Source organism: Fringilla coelebs (genome assembly GCF_963513975.1).
Source record: "Fringilla coelebs genome assembly, chromosome: 8".
Classification (NCBI taxonomy): domain Eukaryota; kingdom Metazoa; phylum Chordata; class Aves; order Passeriformes; family Fringillidae; genus Fringilla; species Fringilla coelebs.
Genome location: NC_140066.1, coordinates 14365940 through 14390651, shown reverse-complemented (window position 1 = coordinate 14390651; position 24712 = coordinate 14365940). Strand labels below are relative to the sequence as shown.

At 35.8% G+C, this 24712-nt stretch overlaps 1 protein-coding gene across 8 annotated transcripts in view; it reads right to left on the bottom strand.

Moving 5' to 3' along the window:
* Positions 1–24712, bottom strand: part of KCNMA1 (potassium calcium-activated channel subfamily M alpha 1) — a gene marked incomplete at its 3' end in the record, with an annotated part of 410494 nt that overhangs the window by 98787 nt on the left and 286995 nt on the right. For 4 of the 8 annotated variants that reach the window (XM_084210399.1, XM_084210403.1, XM_084210404.1 and 1 more), the window contains 3 exons: positions 18413–18522; positions 16173–16268; positions 3493–3579 (listed from right to left, as the gene is read on the bottom strand). In XM_084210399.1, the coding sequence (XP_084066525.1) occupies positions 3493–3579; positions 16173–16268; positions 18413–18522 (293 nt within the window). The remainder of the gene's footprint in view (positions 1–3492; positions 3580–16172; positions 16269–18412; positions 18523–24712) is intronic. The other 4 variants (XM_084210401.1, XM_084210405.1, XM_084210400.1 and 1 more) reach the window with 1 other exon arrangement.

The window sequence follows — 24712 nt, the reverse complement described above, 5'->3', positions numbered from 1 at the left end:
TATCAGCTATACCAGGGTGGGTTTTTTTAAGACTGTCTAGCACCCTGTGCCAATTTTTCAGGTTGTACATTTGATGGTTACTGTATGATGGACATGGTACATTGATCTTAAAGAGGGGTAGAAACAATGACCCTGGAACTATCGGCCTGTCAGCCTCACCTCTGTGCCTGGAAAGATCATGGAACAAATCCTCCCAGAAGCTGTGCTGAGGGACATGGGGGACAGGGAGGTCATTCAAGACAGCCAGCACAGCTTCACCAAGGGAAAATCCTGCCTGACCAACCAGCTATGACGGAATGACTACACCTGCAGATAAGGAAGTACTACAGATGTCATTTATTCAGACATTTATCCTATCTGTAAAGCCTCTGACGTGGTCCCCCACAACATCCTTCTCTCCAAACTGGAGTGATGGATTCCCTGGGTGGATTAGGAATTGGTTGAATGGCCTCATCTAGAGGGTAGTGATCAATGGCTCAGAGTCCCACCAGGCACTAGTAACAAGGGGTGTCCCTCGAGGATCTGTACTGGGACCAGTGCTATTTAATACCTTCATTAATGACACAGACAGAGGCATCAAGTGCACCCTCAGCAAATTTTCAGATGACACCCATATATTTTGCTGACAGTAGGAGATTGTTAGATTGCTACTACAATTAGGAGGCCACTGAAACAAAACTATGTACAGTCCAAAATATGAAAAAAACCAAGACCAGTATTTATATACAGGCTCTGATTAAACACAGCCTTTGGCCCTGCAGCCAGGATGATTACTAGTATTTCATCTAGATTAACTATAGCATGGCCACTGCAGGTGGAACTATACTGGTAGTTAAGTGACCCATCTTGAGAAAGATACCAGGTCTAGCATAGAAGAGATGAACCATATCAATGCTTCATATTGGTTCAAATGGAAATTGAAACTGCAGGGAGACCTCACTGAATGCTATTAACATTTCCATAATCAATATAACATGAAGCTACCAATGAAATATGTAAGTCCTAAACCTAGCACACTTTATTTCTCTAAGAAACTCACAGGAAGATTACTCTTTCAGGCTGTGAAATTGCCTTAGTATTTCCAAGATGCAAAATGTTAAAGGAAAACGTCTTCTCTGAGCATGTATACTTTGCTGCAGAAAGTTTCTGGTCTTCAAGATATTCACATTACACCAAAAAGAAAATAAACTATCTCCAAGCTAATGAGAACAAAGTGTTTTTCAAACCATGAGTCGATGTCAAGATGTAAGCCAAGAGGAAAAAACTACCTCAAATTTTTCAAATTTCTCTCCAGTCCAGCTGTAAAGTCCCTTTATTATACAAGAATCAACTACCACAAATAGTCCATCACAAAAACTTCGTAACATGAACTAGATAATCGTCATTTCTAGAGACCATTTTACTGAAGTTCACTGCAGGACACATCCTAAAGGCTACCTTTAATCCTATGTCCAAAGTAAAGAATAAATACCTGAAGTTATTGCTGTAATAAAAATTATTCTAGATAATTGGGGTAAATTAAGTGGATTTGAAGAAAGTGGATTTCTGACACTCATGCTAACATGTAAATGAACAAGGAATAATGAAGATGCAATTCAGGTAGTTTGTATTGTGTTTAAACAGTCAACATTTTATGTGAAGCTATTTACCTAGGCATAACTGTTTGTAAGTACAATTGCTTCTTATGGGAAACTATTCTTCTAAAAATGCAAAAGTGATTCTAACAGAATGAGTAATTGAACATTGTAGGTTATATCTCATTGTGGGATATATAAAAATGAATAACTTAAGCTTATGGGAGTTGAAATGCCTTCATTAACAAGGCCAGAATAATTTAATTTGCATTTCAGGTATAAAACATGTTTAATTATGCTTTATTAAAAAATAATTTTTCCCCTCCAAAAGACTTCAATTTTAGAACATATTTCTGAATCTAATTCATAGCTCAAAGGGCGAAATTAACACTTTTCATAATTGGCTTTGTTAGTAGAAACACATCTGATAACCATTTGCTTTGCACAGAGCAGCTAAGAAACGTGGCAAGGGAGGCAGAATATTTCTAAACATAGCCTTCTGCCAAAAGCCAGGCAGAACTGGAAATCCTGTTTCACATTCACTATCAAATAAAACGTGGCAGATGAATGATGTGAAAAATTTGTCCAAACTCCTTAATAGCAGTTAACTTCTCCCTAACCTTAGCAGTTAAAAATACGATGCCATTTTACTTAGTCTGAGAAAAAGTTCGTTGCAGAGTGTAAAAATGCCTTATAAATTAAAGAAAACTAGCAGCTCAGTAAAGCAATGTGCAGACAGTTCTGGATGTTCAAGTGGAGAAAAGCAGCAGAGAGGAAAAGAACTGAATGCTGCAAGGCAGAGTCCCTGAGGCAGTGCAGGATGCACATGCTCCAGAGATGGTGCTGGAGATGTGACAGGACAGGAGCACTGCTGCCCTGTTCTATACGCTTCACCTAGCCAAAATCTATCTCAGTTCTTTCAAGAAAAAGAGAAGTCAAGTTCTCCAATTTCACTGTTTTGGTGTTTTGACTTTCTTTAAGTATGCATGGCAAGTATGCATGGTTAGGTATTATTTCACTATATTTAATCCTAGAATTTTGGAACTTGATAAAGGGTATCATTTGAATACTTTATCGTTTTAAGTATAGGACTTAGTTAAAATACCAAACTCATGGAGAACAGCAGTAAAAATCCGATTGCATGACTCATGACAAAGATACAAATTATGAGGAAGCACTCAGCTGCAAATATTCCTTTTTTACTTTTTTTTTTAAATCATTGAGACACTGGATATTTTTCTTTGAAAAATAATTTTATCACATTGCTCTTTTGCTCCTTCCAAGCATACTATAATCCTAAGAAACAAAAGTACACACATTTGGTCCTCAACACCTTTTCATTCATCCCAAATCTAGCACAGCCAGGTACATCGAGCCTGTGAAGTTGTCTGCAATGGATACAATGCACTTTTGTAGTTTGATTTATTATTATGAGGCTGTGGAGTTTGTAGTTCCATTATAGAAAAACAACAAGAACATAAATATTATTTTGCTAATGCAATTACAGAATGAACACAGCAACTAACTCACATCAAGAATTTGCTAAAGTCTGTGTAGATAAGACTCCTCTAAACACTAACAGAACTGCCATCCTTGTCCTCTTCTCTCATAGTAATTCCTCTGAGACACAATAAGTATAGAGAAAACAAACGAAAATATTTCACATTTTCTAGGAGGACTCAAAAATCCAGTCTCTCAATTTCTTTTCATATCTGCTGCAAATTTCAGTTCCTTGGTACTTAGGACAATAGTTAGGAAAACTACATGCACATTAGGTGGTGCAGGAGTAACAACTCAACCCCCCCCTCCGAATTTTTAAACAGATGATAATGAAAATTAGGTGAAGCATTTACATGTAAAGAAAAAACTGAAATTAAATATGTTTGCTTCTATTCAAAGATAAAATCATTTTAATTACCTTTTTACTTCTTTGGCATCACTTGCAATGAAGAATCCTAAGGTACCTTCTTGAATCTTGACGTGGTTTCCAGGATTGATTAATATACTGCTCAGTGAAACAAGAACAAAACCAACAAAACAATAAGTTTATATTAATTTTAGCTGAATCTTACAAATTCGCTTATTTGATTCTGTTATAGGGGACCCACTAGTTAGGAAAGGCTGCAAGGAAATTTTAAGCCATTCTTCCTTGATATTTCCAATCAAATAAGAGTTTCACATGCGTTTTACAAAAACTTTAGTTTGAGACAGTCAAATGCCTCTGCCTATAATCACATAATCTATGTGCTTACATCTGCTTTCTTATCTTTTTGCTTTAATTATAGACTACACAACGTCCTCTCAGGAATGTGAGGTGTGAAGCTGAGCATTGCTGTTTGCTTGCTCTGTCATGCAAAGTGGTGACAAGTTCACAACATGGTGAAAAGGAAAAAACCCTCAACCACTGCTCAATAACAACAAAAAGTATCACTTACGAAACTAAACCCTTTGATGCAATTTTTTACCAATTTCTAGTGAAATAGAAAGTTAATGGGACCCCTATCTGGACATATAATGTTATTGTTTAAAATAATAAATACACACATACACTCAAGGGGAATGGTACAAGACAACCAGTCACGACAGCTGAAAAAACATAAAATGAATAGAAAATTTTTAAAACTCTGCTATGCAGCCATGAAAGAACAAAAATAACCCAACCACCATGACAGAAGAGCCTCAGCTAACTTTGACAAAGGCAGTGGTATCAACAAGTGAGGTACTCCATGTCTATGAAATATCTTCTTTATTTTCATAATAATTTAAATCTAGACTTTAGGTAAGGTGTTTTGCAAAGCACCAAGCTAAATATGAATATACAGATAGATATAAATATAATTACATTTTCCAGTAAGTTTTATTCCTGTGTAATATATCTTAGCTTTTGACTCTCTAAAATTTAATATAGCTTTTCAAAAGTTTTCTCTTCTTCGTCTTTATTGAAGTTCAGCTTTTCTAACTCAAAATGTAGTAATGGTATGCATATGCAATTTAGAGTAAATAAAGACTACCAGGAATTGAAACACTTGTCCATCTAGCAAAAATTGATTTTAGGGAAGTACATATACACAAAAATAAATAAAGCACAATGCTGAACAGACACACATTACTAAAATTTGAAGGCCCAAAGTCTTTCATGCTATTGATAGGAGGGAAAATGGATCTCAGTACATCTCTTATTCAATATGTTAAGTATTCTCTACACATTAGGAATAAATTACTATGACAACATAATATATCAAAGATTAATAATGTGCACATTTTTTGGTGTAATTCCACATGCCTGTAACACCCTCTGACAAGAATATGCAGGCCACAAAATAAAGTGCTCGTGAGTTCAAAAGTAAAAGGTTGGTCATGAAGTCATATTTCAGCTCCCTTTATGTAGACCTTATGATACAGTTCTTAATTTAATACCCACAAACTCCTTCCTTCTCACAATCTTAAACTTCATTCAGTGGTGTTTTACTGCCATTACTTCAGGCATGGTTTCCTGTAATTTATCTCTCTTGAAAATCAACATCATATTTTTCTTGTGTGTTTTTCTGCAGCGTTCATCACTACAGCATGCAAAAGATTCCTAAACACTTAATTTCTTTGACAGGAAGAATGAAGATAGAGTATTACCCCATTTTACAGAGGAGAGATTAAGTAACTATGAGATATAGTACTTATTAATTTGGATGCCTACAGGCCAAATTTTTCCAAGTGTTTAGCATTGCATAGCTCATATAGACTTTCTAGGAGCTTTTGCTGTGAGAATGCTCAGCATTTCCAAAAGCCCAGCCTCTGATTCCCAAAATAATGAATATAGTTAATCAGAGGTCAGCTGTAGAAGGTTTGGTTTAAATTATCATCTCCTTCTCACACAGACAGCCTGTGTCAGAGGCTGGAACAGAAATTAAATCTCAAAGAAAGCATCTACCCAGATATCCTTCCCTTTCCTTCATTCACAGTTTCAAGCTTTGCAACAAATAAAAAGGAGAGGAGAACTACAGGAATTGGAAGGTATCACCACAGAAAGCAGGTTCATTTCCACAGCACACTTCACTAATATTTGCAAAAAATGAAATGTGATGGTATAAGGAACACCTGTATTACACACACAGATAAACGGGACAAAATAAAGTTACACAGCTAAACTAGTATCATCCATCCTCAACTAGTGTCATCTAGTGGCCTATCTGGTATTTCTTTGCTAGTGAATTAGGCCTAATGGCTGCAATTGCAATGAAAACTTCTGCCTAATGCAGTTTTAAAATGCATTTTCAAAGGTTTAAGATGGAATAAAACAGATAAAAGAAAGAAATAAAAAGAAGTAACTACATAAGAATTTCTTGATATGAAACCAGTTACTCAGGTCAAAAATAGGCTAGCAAATTTAGCTTTCCTGCACAAGCTTTTGTCACTTGAACACACAAAGTTCTTACTAGCACTTGCAGAGTGCTGTACTGGCCATCTTAGTCTGCACCTTTCCCCCTCCCTGCCTGCTACTATGTAGTAACGTGCCATTAAACGGAGAATTTAGGTGCTAAACTAAAAAAATCTTCTATAGAGGCTAACCTCATGTATCTATTATACTGCTCCTTATAAAATATGTAAGGTCTTCTAGAACAACTTGGGTTGGCTGGTTTTTTTAGGTACAAATGGGTACTACTCTATCTGAAAAATACTTTTTATTTCCTTACTTGATTCTTAAGTCACATAAGTGTTACAGCTTTTCAGGGAAAAAAGATGAACTCATTTCTTTACATAGGCTGGTTTTTTTTCCCCCAATACAAGTCTTGGATATGGATAAACCATACCAAAGAGGGAAAAAAATCCTACCCAAACCTCAACAACCCAAACTTCACAAACTCAGGTAACCACTAGATCTATAAATGTTCACTTCTCATAATGACACTTAAAATTTGATGGGATAATAAACAAATGAAGCAGTTCTTTTGAGATGCATGGAACAGAGTCATCAATTGGAAGTAACTGGCTTCATTTAGGATGCAATGTATTATGATCATGCTTTTGAGTCTCAAGGTTTTCTGAGACACATTAAATCAATTCACATGGGTCAGTGTACAGACTTTATTTTTGTCAGACCTTATACTTCATTCACATATACCTTTTTTCACAAATACAATGTATTTATAACCACAAAATAGAGATGTGTTCACAGTTAATGCGGTATGACCCCAGCAGCAAAATCTTCTGTTGGAAATGAAAATTAATTTGCCCCATCACTGCTACTGGCTAAGAGTTACAGAAAAAGCTCGTAAAGCTTTGGGCTTATGTACACACCAGAGCAAAATCATGAGCAATTTCTATTGAGCTGTATGGATACATTAAATATACTGCTTATTAAAGCTGCAACTGAATTATTTCTTATGACACCTACAGTGTCATTAGCTGAAGTTATGCTTTGATAAGCACTCACTCTAATATATACAGCAGGGGAAATGTTTTGAATTGAGACAGAATATAGGGAACAAACAGCACAGAGAAAAACAGTCTTCTGAGTATTCCAAGAAAAATGCATCCATCAGTTATTTAGAGATGCATGTGTTTTTTCAATATGAAAATATGCATATATATCCCCATAGTTGAGAATACAAGTACATGGTAAACTAAAAAGGACTTTTAAGAGAGACAGCTTCAGCTAATGTCTCATTTTTATATCTATCCAAGGCTACAAAGGAAAAGGGGGGAAAAGGACAAACTCAAGAGGTTTCATAGCAATATATATAGCTAATCCATATACATTCTGTGCTAAACATTAGAAAAAAATATTACTGAAAATGACACTGATTTTTCCAAATACATGTTCTTTAACATAAAGCACAATTTGATTTTTTTATCTCCTAAAATCAGCTCATGAAAGCAAGCAAGGAAGGCCAAGAACTTTAGAAACTTGTAAGATCTTGATCAAACTTTGTAATTTTATAACATTTCTAGTTTAGGTTATCTCACAAAGTAGTCAAGTAATAGCAAGCTTAAAAATGTGTAGTCATCATTTCTTTAATGACTGCAATTCCAGAAATACATCCCTCAGGATAAAACCTTTCGTGACAGGGCTCACATGATCGCTTGCTCCTTCACACATGAATGTTTAGGACACATGGCAATTAAAGCCATGTAAATTAAATGTGATTTAATGTGTTCAATGGGGATTTAACGTACTTCACCACCATAAAGTTAGGAGAAACTTGTTGATAATATTCCAATTAGGAATCCACTTGTGGAATAGAATATGCACTGTGGAAACCCGTGTTTTACACTGATCTGCAAAAGTTACCCTAGATGACTAGATGCAGGATCATGCACCTAACAGCAATGAAAATGTCCCACACTCAAAATGTGAATATCACCTTTGAATTCAGTTGGACTCTGAGGAATCACAGACTGAATCACAGGATGGTTTATGTTCAAAGAGACCTTTAAAAATCACCTAATTACAACTCTCATGTCATGGGCAGGGATAATTTCCACTAGAACAGATTGTTCAATGCCCCATCCAATCTGATACTGAACACTTAAAGCACAGGAAAGAATCATCAATATTATCTACACAGCTGAAAACACGTTCCCAGACTGACAGAAATATTAGCAGGTGAAAAACAAATGGAAATCCATGCACATTTGAGATATACAGTTTCAAAATAAAAACCAAAATTCAAACAAGGTCACAGAAATTCTAGACAAATGTTTATGGTTTTCTTTACATTCAACGAAAATTTCAGATTGGACATGATGACTTTTTCATATGACAGGGGAGAATAGATATCTGTTCATGTTTCTCACTGTGTTAATTGTGCACAATTTACTTATTGGATTGTATCTTTCTGATGTTTTAAGTATACATGCTACCTTCAATAAAATACAGCTACCTGAAAATATCTGTTCTTCCATTCTTATCTACCAGAAACCACTCCAGAACATGAGTGCTGCTCAACACCTTTTTTGGCAGTGCATGGATGTCTGACTGCACAAGACACCAATATTCTGACCTAGCTAAAGCATACCATATTATATCTTCCTTTAAAGCACTTAAAGTAAGCTAAGGTTTCCTTTACTAATTGTGTATCTTCTATGGTTTTTTGAATGTAAAGATAATTGATGGAAAGCCTAATAATTGGAAACTCAAACTGTAAGACAATTTGTGAACTGACATTTGGGGTGGGACTAATTCCTCCAGCTATTTATTTTTCACTCATTTCTGCTGCTGGGTAATTTTTGCCTCCTGCTTTCAAGTATCACACATATTTCACTCAAGTTATGTTTCTTGGTCTAAAACACTATTACAAAGTTATAGAAAGCTGATATCTTTTCATATTACAAAAATATTTAAAACATTACTTCTAATAATTTATCAGCATACAAAATACTTCAGTAGGAGATGAAAAATGTTTTCTGTAGCTTTCTAGAACATTCAGCCATCTTCTAGGCGAACTACATGGAAAAAACAACCAGTCAGTGTCAGAGTCTGAACCATCATTATGCAGTATGCATTTACTGGCAGGCCACTTCCTAAGTGGCATGGCTCCACAATTTGCTTTGCACAGCTTGAAACTGAGGAGGCTTTCACTACTGTTGAAGTTGTGAATGGATGGAACTTTGAACTCTTATTCTAGACATAGCAGTACAGTAGCTGACACTCAGATCTGTCATCTGCATAACTGTCAGCCTTCTCTGAGAAGAACAAAAGAGGGATCTTAATAATATGGAACAGTATGGTGAAAGTCTTTAAACTGAGCTGACAAAGGCACGTGGAGATGCCCAGCAAGTACAGCACAGCAAATATGCAAGGGTAATGACATTTTAGCAGCACTACATGAAGACTAAAAACTGAAAGCACAGATAAGGTCAACCAATAGAGACATAGACCAGGAGAGGCCTTTTAAGGATTTTCCTTATCCATGACTCTGTTATGCACTATTTCTGTTTGGTCCTATTTTCAACTTTATATTTTAGACAGCACTAAAGGTGTGACTCATCTAATCTATTTTAGGATTGAATTTGAATGCATTCAAGAACTGTCTCTCTCTTCCCTTGCAATTAAGGACTGTCTGAACAACTAACAGGAGATTAAACATTTAACATTTTGATTGACAAAGTCAGGTGTGATGAAACCCATTACCAGAGACCAACTGAACAGTTCATCCCTGCATCAAGGAAATCTGTCTGATTTAGTATCCCTACTTCTTTTTTTGTTTGTTTGCTTTCAGCTGTATGGCTACCTATGTGACTGCCATCAACCTATTCTAAAGAAAAAGAAAGACCAATTGTTGAAATAAATGAAACACAAACACCAAAATTTTGACTAAACGAATGGCAAAAGCTGTAACAATTCTGTTTTAAATCTTGTGGTAGATGTACTGTACCATTCCCCATGCAATTCAAACAGTAGCAATATCATCTAGCAATCAGGAAGATATAATATTTTTAAAGTACTATAAATACATTATCTAAACCAAAATTATGTGGTATTATTTACTATAGCTACTATACTTTTAAACAAAAACAGTTATTATTTTTGATTGTTTCATGCTATGCCCAGATAAAAAGTACCACTATTAGCATTATGGCCTTTTAAAACACACTACATCATTCATCCAACTACGGAAGTAGTTGGAAATAATATTTCTTTTCAGGATATGTTTTGAAGTGGAGTGTGAGTGTAAATGCACAAATCTCATCATGGGAGTTGTGCACATACCAGTTTTCACACTAATTGTAACTCATAACTATTGCTTCTTTCTTCTGGGCTTATCACTGACATTAATTCATAATGCTCCATATTGCTCTATACAGCAAAATCTAGTAAGACACTGAAAAGAATACAAGGCAAAAGACACAGTGCACATTACATGCTACAGTATATTAAAGCTTAATTACTACAAGCATTTAAAAGGTTGCTCCCAGGACTTAAGTTTTTTACAACAGGTGCTTAGTCTGTTGTAGTCTACAGGATGTGCATGGGGTATTTTATTTGGGCATACTCCAAACTAGTTCAACAGTGATGGTGAACTCAATACACTTGAAAACAATTAAATTATTCCTTCTGGTTCCAGAAGTGATTCATTAGCAGTACAATGAGGCAGAACAATGTACTTTATTCTGGGAGCAAGCAACTTCACTTGGTACAACACTTCTTCATATTGCTCATCATGCCAGCATTAACATGCCTTCACCACAAGATAAGATATACTTAAAAGCAAGAAGCAAAGTAGAGGTGCAACAGCTGCAGATCCTTGGAGATGCTAAGTGTTGCAGTAACTTCTCTGCAGTTGGATCATATCAATAATGCCAAACTGACAGGAAGCCACCTCTCTTATCACACATCTACTCAGAAACTATAAGATGATAAGACTAAAACTAAAATACATATAACACATACAACACACACAACAGAACAGACATAGAAAATAGAATTTGAAGAGTACAATGAAGACAGAAATTGAAATGTCTGGACAATGAGAGCAGGTCTCCAAAGACCATCACTGACAGTCAGACAGACTGCTATAAGCTATTAGGGAAAAACAAAAAAAAGCTATCAGGTGAAGAGAGATGAGGAGAGGCAAGGATATGGAAGAGCATGCCTTATTTACTTCATCCAAACCAATAGCAGCATGATAGAATGTAGACTAGAGAGGGACTCACAGCATGTACACCAATGAAAATGCAAAACATGCCATCTCAAAAAAAACTACAAAGCTGAGAAAAAAAATACATTCAGTAACATCTTCATAAATGAGTTAATAAATATCATTAAAATGAATGTGACATATAATAAACTATCCATGGCACTTTCACTGGAACAGTACAAAAAATTTAATGAGTACTGTATTATGAGTAACTGGACTCAAAACAGGACCAGAAATGCAAAGAATCAGGTATTTGGTTGCTGTTAATGGAAAATGAGACTGCAAGAGAACATGAACTACTGTATTGTAAGACGTGTTTTGAAGGAAGACTCCGGGGAAAGAAGGACATCAATGAAGGTGTGAATATGAAAACAACATGGCAGCACAAGGGCTGGTAAAGACGAAATATACATCGTCATGACACGGTCAAAATGAGGACAGGAGATATTAACAGTGAAATCTGCTTTTCAGATGCCACAATCTGACACACCAATGACTCCACAAAGGGGAAAAAAAGCCTAAAAAATGAATCCTGTTTTATTTTGTACTTCCTGCAAAGAAGTTAGTGCGTGAGTCACAAGAAACACTGGAGAGACAAAATGCTGTTCTCTCTCTCCTCTTTAAGATTGGGGGCTCATATATAAATATATACACAGATATATATACACACACACACATAGATAGATGAATATATATAGGTATATATGTGTGTGTATATACAGAGAAAGATAGACAAAGATGTTATCTTCCTGTGTTCTTGGCAAGGAATTAGTCCTGAAGTTAGAAGGAGTGAAGGTAGGATTGAGGTTGGAAGGAAAGGTAACGAAGAGGGCATACCGCTTTCGGCTTCTGCAAACGACAAGAAAAAAATTGCAAATCAAACACTTTGATAAGAAATCAACTGACACCAAAGCAAAAGCAAAAAAACCCTTTATTTAAAAGTCTTCAAGGCTTAAAGGTTTTTCTGCTGAGAATGAGAACAAATATATGGATAGACAAAGAGAAAATTTTACACGTGGAGTATAATATGGGGAGCAGGAGGGAAGAATCCTGGTTAGGCTTTCCTTCTTGCTTAGTTATGTAGAATAAAAATTCAGGGGGAAAAGGAAAAGAAATCTCTCTAAAAGGGATTTCAGATGAGGAGTTTGAATGCCTGAATTTTGAACTGTTATTTTTTGCTATATATTTAACATTGGGATATATTCAGGTTCATGTTCTCCATGCTTCCTTTGCATTTTTCTGCAAAAAGACCCAAAACCTCTCCAAATAAGCTAAGAACATTTTTTCAAGTGACAGTATTTGGCTTGCATCAGGGAGAAAAAAATTAATTTAAGTGCCTCCTGTTCTTAATCATGGGTTATAATATTCCCAGAAAGCAATTAGAGATTAATGAATGGTTAACTCATATCGTGAGTTACTAGAGTGAAGACTTTAGCAGCCGGTCAGAAACTCTAAACTGAGTTTTGTAAATTCAGAGATTTCTTTGATAGGTGAGAAATGATTTAAATATGATTAAATATATAAATGCAAAGGTTAAAAGAAATCTAATCAGGGGGTTTTTAATGAATCTTTAAGATAACTTGATGAGAAGCAGTTGTGTAAAACAAACGTACTCCAGATACTCTATCCATGATATGAAAACTAATACAAATTTATCATATTTATAACTATATTACTCATATTTAGGCTTGAATATCCGCTTTTAAGCAATTCTGTAAAATCATAATTGTTATTAATTACCTAACTAAACTGACAAAAGTTGTTATCAAGGTGTGCTTTCTGTTTTGTGTACTTTATTAGTAGTCAGGAAAAATGAAGAAAAAAACATCTGCAGGCAGGAAGCTCAGCTGCCACTCACATGTACAGCAATATTAGCTTGGATAGAGTTCTGATAATTTTTAATTACTATTGATTTCAAATTCCCTACAGTAGTAGAGTTAACAGAATTTGACTGTAAATCAGAAAGATTTAGAAAACTAGAATCCAGGTGGCTGCCTGGACAGAGAAAAACATGCAGAGGTAAATTAGTATTTATGCCATTCTACATCTAATGAAGATATTAGATGTAGAATGGCATAAATACTAATTTACCAGTCAAATAAAAGTCGGCCATTCAATGGGATGGGATTAGTATCTATCCTTAAGACTGACTTGAAAATTTTAAGAGAGGGTTAGGAAATTTAGAATGCCCTTACATTACTACTATTTAGAGCTGCATACACTCCTGAATCTTATTCACTGCTTTAGCTCTGAGTGCAAAGGCAAGTGAAACTAATCTTAACAGAAACTCCCTGTGTAAGTAACAAATCTGATATATAATTTAATGATATAGAAATCTTATTATGACTTGCAACAAAAATTAAACAGTTGGAAGTAAGATCTTCTCATCCTTTAAGTAGAAAGAATGCTCTGAAAATTTCCTTTGCTTCTTAAAATACTGTTTCAAGACCTGCCTCAGCTATGGCAGAAAGTATTAGATCTTAATGAAAGGGTGCCATCTACACAATGTTCTAAATTTTTAGTTATTTAGTTTTAATATTTCGTTTTAATATTATTTCCCTAAATTTTAAATTACATAAAACTTCTGCAATAGTTCTACAAAACATGAATGCAAAATATAAGTATAAAATAAATCAGCATGTATCTACTTTCCATTACTCTCATAAAGATTGAAAGCTTAAAAGAACATCCACAGTCAGCTCCCACTTCATTTTAATGAAGAATTACCAGGAAGAAATTTGGATACGAGCAGAATAAAATATTTCCAATGTCAGCATCAACAAACATAACTGACAAATGACAAATTTACATTGTTCAAAAAGAGCTTGTGCTTCTAAACTGCGCAATTCCAACTTTTAATTTAATTCTCCATTTCATTTAATAAGATGCATGGAAATGCAAGCATACTTAGGAGGTGAGAAACTGAAGTTTTGTTGCATTACCCTTCTGGTTTGACTAAAAGATCAGAAAACCACAAATATCTTGTTAACATGTTTGACTTGAAGAGCACGGGAACAAGTAGAGCAGTAATGATATACTGCAGGTAGCTCTATCATTGATCAAACAGCGACTATAAAATTGTCACTGGTTAATGAAATCAGCAGATATTGCTGTGGATCAGGGTTATAGGAAAATGTGACTATCTACCTTATATGCCCTCCTCTTGCTACATACATATTCAGCAAATCCAGCTGTTAATATCTCTTTGTTAGTATTGCTTACAGCAATTTTAGCTCCTTTTTTTCCCTACTATAATAATTATTTCAATTTGTTACCTGTGTGGCTTTAAGTAAGAAATATATGATTGTATCACACTGTTTTACTTTTTGTGGGATCCTCTGCATCACCTTTTGATTAAGAACTCAATCCAACTTCCACTGAAGTTAATGCAAAGAATGATATGGAAGCCAAGAACAATCTGTTATTACTGTAAAAGACTGCAATACTAGCACTTATGTAAGCAAATGACAACTGAAGTAATGGCAATATAAAGTTGGCCAATACTTGTTAGGAGAAAAAGAGAAACCAGATATTTCTTAATTCTGAAGACACAAAATTTGGTAAATTGTTTCACTGCTGTTACTATTGTATTTTTCCATTTTCTGGCAAAAGATTAAATTGCTCACAGACAGAAGAATAGACTGTTTGCTTTAATTAGCTAATGCATAATGAGGTCTTTCGATGGGAAAGTAATTTAAGAGTCCAAAGAAGCTAAATACAGCATAAAAAAATCTGATAGTAAAAAAAATGCATTTCTTAATCAGCATAGTGTGAAAAAAAATTATATTCAATAGTACATACATCACATATTGTTTTATAACATATGGAAGAATCCAGCAAAATCAACTATAGGGCATGGAAATACTCATAAATACTTGCAACACTGCTTTTTCCATGTCAAATGTCTAACACAGGTTTTATAGATTTTTTTAAATAAAGAAAAATTATGAAAGTTAATACTAAGTATTAAACTTTCAAATCCCCAGAAAGTGTAGAATGAGTTCAATTGATAGAATTGGTTCTCCTGTGAGAAGAAGCAATTGTCCTCAACGTGCCCTTTGGCCACAAAAAAGGAATTGGAGGCCAATAAGAAGATGAACTACTATGTATCACTTCAGGTCTACTAGAGCAGTACAAATGTAATTGTGAAAGAGGAAAATCAAATTCCTCTCAGAGTCAGTATTGTCATATTTTTTTATATGACCCTCCACATGTTTCAGAGAACATTTATAACATTTTTGTTACATAGAAATGAATATTGTTTAAAACATTAATGGACAAGGTGATGGAAGATTGACTCCAATGTTCAATCATGTTTCTATGAACCTTTGCACAAAAACAAAAATGCAAGAAACACTTCCCATCTGCGAATCTGTACTAAGAATAATGATTATTTTTTTCTTTTTTGGTTAATGAAAATAGCCACCCAACTGGTAATTTCAAGGCTAAATTAATCTTTTCCAGTTTCATGATGTTATTCATGTACGTTTAGTCAGAACAGATATTTAAATTTTATTTAAATATTATGTTTACCCTATATTTGTTTATCCTGTATCGTATCTAAATTGGTTCTCTCAAACTAATTTAAATGAAATTTGTATTTTGAAAGTACACATAGCCATAATGAATTTTGATATCACATCTGTTTTCCACTTTTCTGTTTTCCCTAGTGTATGCTGGACCTCTGATTAGAAGTGATATGCTATGAACACAAAAATTGTAAGCTTTTCCATAAGTAAAATCACTCCTGGAGATGAGACACATGTGCTACTGCACTTTTTACTGAACACTCTGACTTGGTCACTTTTAGGGAGGAAGAGGGCAGAAATAAGTCCCTTTCAGTCCTACGAGCAATGCTGCAATGCGATGGCATGCTAGGTACATTCTGCAATGTTTCAAAGAATAGCTGTGTTCATTCCCTGGAAAAACAGCAGGCACAATTCCTGAGAGTGCGTTTGAGCACCTCCGGAGCCGGTGCCGCAGGACGTACCTGCTCTCGCGCTTCTCCGACTTGTACTCTATGGCTATCATCAAGAGCTTCAGCTTGGCAAACACCAGCCTGCAGGGAGAGAAGAGGCCGGTAGTCAGTGCCTTTGCACAGCCAACATCACACAGGGACAGGGGGCTGCTCCCTCTGCCAGGCTGAGCGTCACTGCAGACATGCTGGCCTCATGAGGAACATTTTGGGGTAGAGAGGGGTAGGCGTAGAACCTGGGTGAAGGTTAGCCTTATGTTACTAAATATGAGAAGGCTCTGCTCTAGTGGGAGACAGATTGGTTAGTTTGTCTTCAATCAACATCATCCACACCTGGGCCAGCGATATCCAAGGGCACAGAATATTTGGAGCTACACTCACATACTGAAAATATATTGTTGGAATATGTTCACACAGTACACACACGTGGAGTTATAAACAGAACTTGCAGACTGATATTGAATTCTGTTTCCATCTAATTCTTGTGGCTTTGAGTAAGAAATATACAATTGTATCACACTGTTTTACTTTTTGTGGGAGTTTAATTCTTCACCCCAGTGTTGACATCAGAAGCTGGAAATTCTTCAACAATATTGAGTGCCCCATCCTCAATCTCTCTGTGCACTCTTTGTTATCCAGACTGTATGGAAGCCTATTTACAAAAGAATCAGACTCCTAGACTTGCATTTATGACAAATAACCTGGGGAAGCAGAACATTTAATTTAATTTCAGACTTTTAAAATGTCATTGACTGCATGAATTTTAAAAACGACACTACAAAACCTGTTCTCAAAGTCTGTATATTTCATGGGTGGCTGAACACACTAAGACTATCCACTGACTCAATTTCCTCTTCACAAAGCAATGCAACGGACATTTTGCTGTCCTTGTCCTTTGGTTCTTCTGGAAATTGAGAAGTCAATTCTTAGATTAATGAGAATACCTCTGCACTAAACTCATTAATTAAAGTGCTTGAGGAGAGCTCCAAAATTTAGACATGTTTCTAAATCTCAATAAGCACCCTTTCTTTATTGATCATTTTATCTCCATTCTACCAGCACAGATAAATAAACGCCAGCTTTATGTCAAATACAGTCTCAGTCAAATCTTCCTAAAAACTCATATAGAAACTTGACATATTTGAAAATGGTGTGGAGATTTTATTTTCATTACTGTAGCTAGTGCTAACAGCACAAACTACCATTCACTCTGAATATAAAACAATTTTCTGAATTATGTTGTGAGATTTCCTGTTTCAATAAATCACAAAAATTTTCCCCTCAGTAAACTCAACAGAGTTTGGCTGACACAGTAGAAGGATGGATTGAGAACTCCTTTACTTTACCAGCAAATTGAAGACTGGGCTCTGTCATAGCAACGTCCTAGATACTTTCTAAATGGATAATATTTGCCTAACAGTTGTCTACCCCTCATTCTTATGCCATGTTTTTGCTCCTGTCAAAATTGGGAAAAGCGGTGAAGTTAGAGTAGAACCATACTCATCCTCCTTTACATAAGAGATTTTATTTTACTTCTTCATCTATTTCCTCCTCTAAGAGTGGAGCAAAAAGGAAATATGATTAAGCTAAACTAACCTGATTATGTAGATACTTATACAAACTTTATGCATACAAATCTCTCATTCACAGACTCTTTCTAGGCTAAGCATTTTTCAGTGTCCAGAAATTAAGCTGTCACATGGCCTGCACTATGGTTATGTACTATGTGCTTCTTTCTCATAAATGAACAGACATATCTTTTCTCTCACATATTTTACTTGTTGCAAGTGGTTTGAAACCACTTCCATAGAGCTCTGGGTGCCACACTGCTTATATGACTACATGACATCTGTTTAAATTAATGACTAGTTTCCATGGAATGGAACACAAGCCAAGATGATCATCTTGACTACAACTATTCAAAAAATGGGAATCATTAGAAAAATAACAGGATAGTGCTGGTGAGTAAATAACTCAATTAAAAAAGATTGCTGATGAGTTTGTTAAAGACCAAAAACATTTATGCTTTCACTTATAATCACTTACTTACTAGGCATTGCAATGTTTCAGATACCTCCATGCAGTGATTGTTTTAATGTTTATTTTATTAGAACCATCTGATGCAGCAACATTAAGACTTTAACAGAGTGAAAAGGTCTCATTCAAAAAAATTAGATTTCTCTTACAAAAGGTAAATATTTCTGTAAATTAAATGTATTTCTACTTACTCACAAACTGCAGGGAAGGACAAACCCACAAAGGCACTGGACAGATATTCTGTATACATTTCATTTGCAACTCCTTCCAGGTAGTATTTCTGCCACGTATCCTCCTCAATCTAAAACCAAAGAAACAGATGCAGAGTTCTGAGTAAAAAACCACAGCTTTCTTTGAAACTTACAAACAATTGCTTGAACGTGAATCAGATTTTAACACATAACTGCTATGGCAATTAGCAGCCCTTATTTGTAAGGGATTTTCTAGAATGCTGAAAAAAAACCCCAAAACAAAGTCCCTGTAGTCAGTAAATCAAGTGTCATATGCAAAAAATATACAAATAATACACTGAATTCTTGTCAAGCACACTGAGCATGGGGTGAAATAAAGTTGTAGAGAGCATGAGGAAAAAAGTTTCCCAAATTTTTCTTTTAAAAATAGTGGATTCACAGAATTTTAAGGGTTGGAAAGGACCTTAAAGAGATCACCTTCCTGCCATGGGAAGGACAGCTCTCACTAGACCAGGTTGCTTAAGGCCTTATCCAACCTGGCCTTCAACACTGCCCAAACTGGGGCATCCACAAACTCCCTGGGCAACCTATTCCAGTCTTTAACTACTCTCACAATAAAGAGTTCCTTCCAAATATCTAGCCTAAACTTCTCCCTTAAGTCTTTACCCATTATTCCTTGTCCTATAACTACAGTTCATAACAAAAATCCCTCTCTGGCTTCTCTGCAGCCCCCTTCAGATACTGGAAGATTTCTACAAGGTTTCCACACAATCCTCTCTTCTCTGGGCTGAACAGCCTCTATCTCAGGGGAGGGATGGGATATCAGGAAAAGGTTCTTCACCAGAGGGTGGCTGGGCACTGGAACAGCTCCCCAGGGCAGAGGTCACAGCACCAGCCTGACAGAGCTCGAGCAGTGTTTGGACAAAGCTCTCAGGCACATGGTGTGACTCTTGGGGTGTCCTGAACAAGGTCAGGAGTCAGACTCAATGATCCTTGTCAGTGCCTTCAAACTCAAGATATTCTGTGATTCTATGATTGCCTCGGACCAAAAAATTTCAGGTTTTCAAATTTCAGTATTCCAGGGCTATTGTGACAAGACTTAATAAAGTGTTTTAGATAAGTTTGCGCTTTTATTCCACAGGCTGATTATTAATTTGGGATTCATCAATCTTTTTCTCATGTTGAACTAGCCAAAAAGCACTCTTTCAAAAAAATGCTCTAAGGACAGGAGGATGGAAACTTGTTAAGAAACCAGGTGAAATGTAAGTTACAATGATTTTTTTCCTCTTTTTTTTTTATTTGTGATGTTTTTGTGGGGTTTAGGTTTTTTTTTTTAAATTTGTTTGAGCTTTGCCTTTTTTGTTTGGTTGGTTGGTTTTGGTTTTTTGGTTGTTTTTTTGTTGTTGTTGTTTTATTCCCACCTCCTGTTGACAGGCTGCCAAGTAATCAGTTACTTTAGTTCTGGAGATGTAAACGACTGAAAGAATAAATTGCAATATGGAGATGTTCCAAATCATATACAGCCTGACAAGTGGGCTGCAAACAATCAGGAGAAATTTCTTCCAGAGAAATTGTTTCACCATTCAGAGGCCATGTGGGATGGTAAAAGGCATTTGCATTGTGTTATTCCCCACCACACACAGAGAAGCCATATCACATTTTTTATGACCCTTTTATTTATAGGAAGCTTGCAAATGTTGCTGATCAGCAACTCTATATACAGAAGAGAGATAAAGCCCAGGCTTGATAAAAAACTAAGACTAATGATAGCAAGGGCATGTTTGTAACTTTTGGTCTATTTTGTGGCTTTTTCTTACATTGACACCACCTGGGGTTGGGAAAAAAATACAAATACATTACATATCTGCCTTTTGACTTTCTTTCCTTGCTTTCTTTTCTTTAGGCAGATGGTTTTGATTTGGAGGAAGGAACTCCAGATCAGCCTATAGTTAAGTACTCACCCTGAGTCAAGGACCAAGAAAGGACTGGAAAAAACCAAACATTCCCAAAGCAATGATCAACCTCCATAGATACCAGTTAGTGTTACATTAAACTTTGTTAAGTGATTGGAGTGTTTCAGATACGATCTGTTAGGATACCACAAAATGTGCATTTTAGAATTTAAAGAATTGCTGATATTTGGGATGCTATAAAACATTATAAGATGATTGCAACAGTTGACTAAAGATGATCTTTCTGTTTTATCTCCACCTGAACCATGACATTTTCCCAGTGACTTCATAGAGACAGATGGTCACCTGCCTGGTATCTTTTGTGAGGAAAAATACTTTATGTAAGCCTTTGTGATGATATTTTGAAGTTTAGGTAACTGATGGAACCAATCCAGAATGGCCCATACTATCAAAACAACTTCAACCTGTATCTTCCTGATTCCTCTCTAGTACTGCAAACATTATTATCTCTCCCTGACTAAGTCACACCGCAATTCTGTCTCCTGATAGTCATAAAACAAATTAGGCACTGCCAGAATAGCCTATATGAAGAATAGCTGGAAAATTACATTGTGCAATCCAAGAGAAGAAATGTACTTTTCATCTGAATATTTTTTTAAGTCACAATACTCCTCTGCTCTCCTCTATCTTGTATATAGATACAATATTGTTACCAGCAAATATATTTACATAATACAATCAATTCCTAGTGAGACATGGTGACACAGATATGAAAAAGTGATGTAGCTCTTGCAAGCACAGCCATCAGTATTGTCAGGAGAAAATGAAAACCTTTAATACACCCAGCCCTACACCCAGCAGTGTAATTAGCAGGAGCTCTGCAGCTCCAAAAGAACTCTCTTGCTCATAGCACTTACTTTTCACGTCATGATGGGTACATGAAAGACTGAGTGTATCTGAACCTGCTCATGCTATATAATCTCTTCTGCCAAGATCTAGGTATCACTGTCAAGACAGAGAACAAATGCTAGAGTTGCATCGTGACCTAGGATTTTTTGGATATCCACCATCCTTGCCATGCAAGGCAAAGGATGGTGGGTATCCAACTCCTTTATAGCACAGTGAAAGCAGATGTAAAGTCGCTCCTTAGCATTGAATAAGATCAGCTCTTCATCATCATGGAAAGAGCTCAAAATAGGACAAAGCCTTTTGAGGATGTGTAATGTTACAATTCTCTATCTCAAACAATATAGATGAGATTTAAAGGAAAGTACCCCCAGAACCACAGAATGGTTTGGGTTGGAAGGGGCCTCAAAGACCATCTCACTCCACCCCCCTGCTGTAGGAAGGGACCCCTTCCACTAGACCAGGCTGCTCAGAGCCCCATCCAACTGGCCTTGGACACTCCCAGGTATGAGGCAAACACAACTTCTCTGGGCAACCTGTTCCAGGGTCTCACACCCTCACAGTAAACAGTGTCATCCTAATACCTAATCCAATCCTGCCTTCTGCCAGTTCAAAGCCATAACCCCTTCTCCTAACTCCATATGACCTTGAATATTCTTGATTGGTAGTTGAAAAGGATATGCACAGGGAAAGCAATGTAGCTAAAATATTTCCTCCCATTCACCTATAATGCCCTTTCAGTCCACCCAAACTGCTTGAGTGAATATCTAGTTTTATTATGCCTTTGCATATGGATATCTGAATCTGACAGAAAAGTAACTGGCTGAAGCAGTTCTTATGGTCATATCATAGAGTTAAGCTTCTTAGATTTACAGTCTTATCATTGCATTTCCTTAATTATTATAAATTATCAGCTACTTCTTTACTCAACTCCATTGTCTGTTGAAATCAAAGCTAACAAAATATCCTTTGTACTATGAACACTTTACAATGTCAACTATTTCCACAGCTTTCTGAATGCCAGGATGATTTTTAAAATTTGTATAAAAAGACTATATATTATAAAACATCAAATATGCTAATTGAGACTAGTTCTAATTTCAAATGAGATTTATGCACTTTTCCCCATCAATACTAATGTAGAATTTTGTAGTGGGTCAAGGCAGAGAAGTATCCTTGAAATATAATGACATCTAATTCTTTTTTAGATTCTGGCCTTGCTGGATTTGAACTGAAAGGCATACAGGCTCTACTTCTAATAGTTTCAAATATACAAAACAGGGCAAGATTTCTATCCAATAATGAGGCAAAGGATAGACTGGTGTTGATCTGTTCAAATGATTGACTGAAAATGCAGTCCCAAGGTAGACTTCAGCCCAAGACAAATACACTCCTATCACAAGGACTGATACTATGTATACACAGCAAACAGTTTTAAACCACAATAGGCTTTAATTCCTAGAATCAATGGTTTAAAACCACTACAGAGTCAGGAAGATCTTTACATGATCTCTGAAGATAAATGTATTTGGTAACAGGCTACATTTAATATTTGATCTGGGTCCTCTGAGTAAGATCATGCAATCAGTTTATTATGCAGCTTCCTGAAGAACCTCACAATAAACAAAACATTGCATTTCCTTCTCACTCCCCTCCTGTATGTCAAAGCTGTTCATTCTCCAGCTGAAATATTCCAAGGCTGCCTAGGTGGTCAAAAATAAAGAGCAAACAAGTTGATGTGTTCCATCAGTGTAGGAAAGCACTCAACTGATGTAAATCTCTGTGGCTTTATTACGTCTCTCCTTCAGCCTGGACTATAAAGGAATGTAAAGGGGGCATTGCATATGTGGAGGTGTGAGCAAAAGCTGCTGAAAGAGCCCACAAAACACTCCTGCTCTCAAAAAGCTTTGAGGATAATAGAGAGAGCTCTAGATAATTTTGATATCTGGAATGAGGTGTACGGGCTACCACATTCCATGTTTTATTAATTTACACAACAATACTAACTTGGCTTGTAGGCTGGAGATTGGCCTGGAGGAATGGCCTGTACAAAATTTAATCACTTCTGCCTATGATTCCATGTATCTGGTTTTTGCAGTGTTTTTCATATAGACAGACTTCTGGTACGCACTTGCTAATTCAAACAATACAGAACTCGCAGTACAGTATTTCCATCTTTTTCTCAGACTGTGCAAGTAAATAAAGAGTCCAAATTCCTTTTTTAATACAACAGTAACAGTCTATGTTATAAGAAGACTGGATTAATAAAATACAGTTTACAGGTGTAAAGTTTTGTGGGTTTTTTTTCCCCTTAGCATATAGTTTGGTGCATTCTATCTGTCTTTAAGTGTTTACAGAATATTAACATTTTTGAACTGATTTCCTTTTTGTTCAGTTTGGTGCCAAAAAGAATATAAAGGATTCCATATGATATTACATTGGTAAAACCAAAAGGAAAATATTAGGAACAAATATAATATTTTGAGGTTTCTTAGTTTGTTTTACTTTTAACACTGAGCAGACTGTTTACACAAATAATTTTGCTGTAATGTAACCCATAATGAGTTAAATGTGTGCAATGTCACCATCAATCATGTTCATTTGTGTTTGACTGACCAAACATTTATGGCACATTAAATCACTTTCTAATCACGCTATGGAGGCGGAACAAACCCACATTTCAAGCTTTCATTAAAAAATACAGAAGTTTCCATACATGTTCCTGGCAATCTCCTGACTGGTGAGAGACTCCACTAATAATGTTTACCTAAGGAATTTATGAAGGTCTGACAGTACTTAAATTGAATGTTCTCAATGGAAAGGGGTGAAAGTTATTTTAGGGAATGACCATATTTCTCTTCAATAGAGTCATTTCAGCATTTCTAATCAATGTAGCTGCTCTCCTACAATGCACTGATGATTCACAGCCACTATTTAGTAAGTTTTCTTTTTCAAGTTTTTAGATCAGACAGACATGAAAAAGATCATCCTTTCAGCTAAATAAACAAACCTTTTATTAACACCAGTAGGGTTAGAGTCACATAACGAAATGTGTCCCAATTTTGCACTTTTATTTGGCTTCAGATTTTGAATTAGTCAGAGTTCTTTGGAAGTGAAGATGTGCATTTTACTTGCCTAGAAAATTCACTCTTAATTGTGTGGCAAATATATTTTTAACCAGTATTAACAGAGTATTGCGATCTTATTGCACTCTTTTATGGTGTTTTTTCCTCCCAGTGCCATGTGAAGGTGACATTTGAAGTCATACAAGTTAAGGTATGTCTGCACACTACTCTGTTTATAACTGTATATAATCAGACACAAGAGGAAAACTGACAATGACAACTTCCCCCAAATCAAATGTATTGCTATTTTTATGCTTAATCTGTGTACAGAGATTGATGTAATTTGAGTAATGCCTTGCAAAGTTGAGCCTTTCACTTAAAACTGTTCATCTAATGAGATCTAATCTGTAACTGTA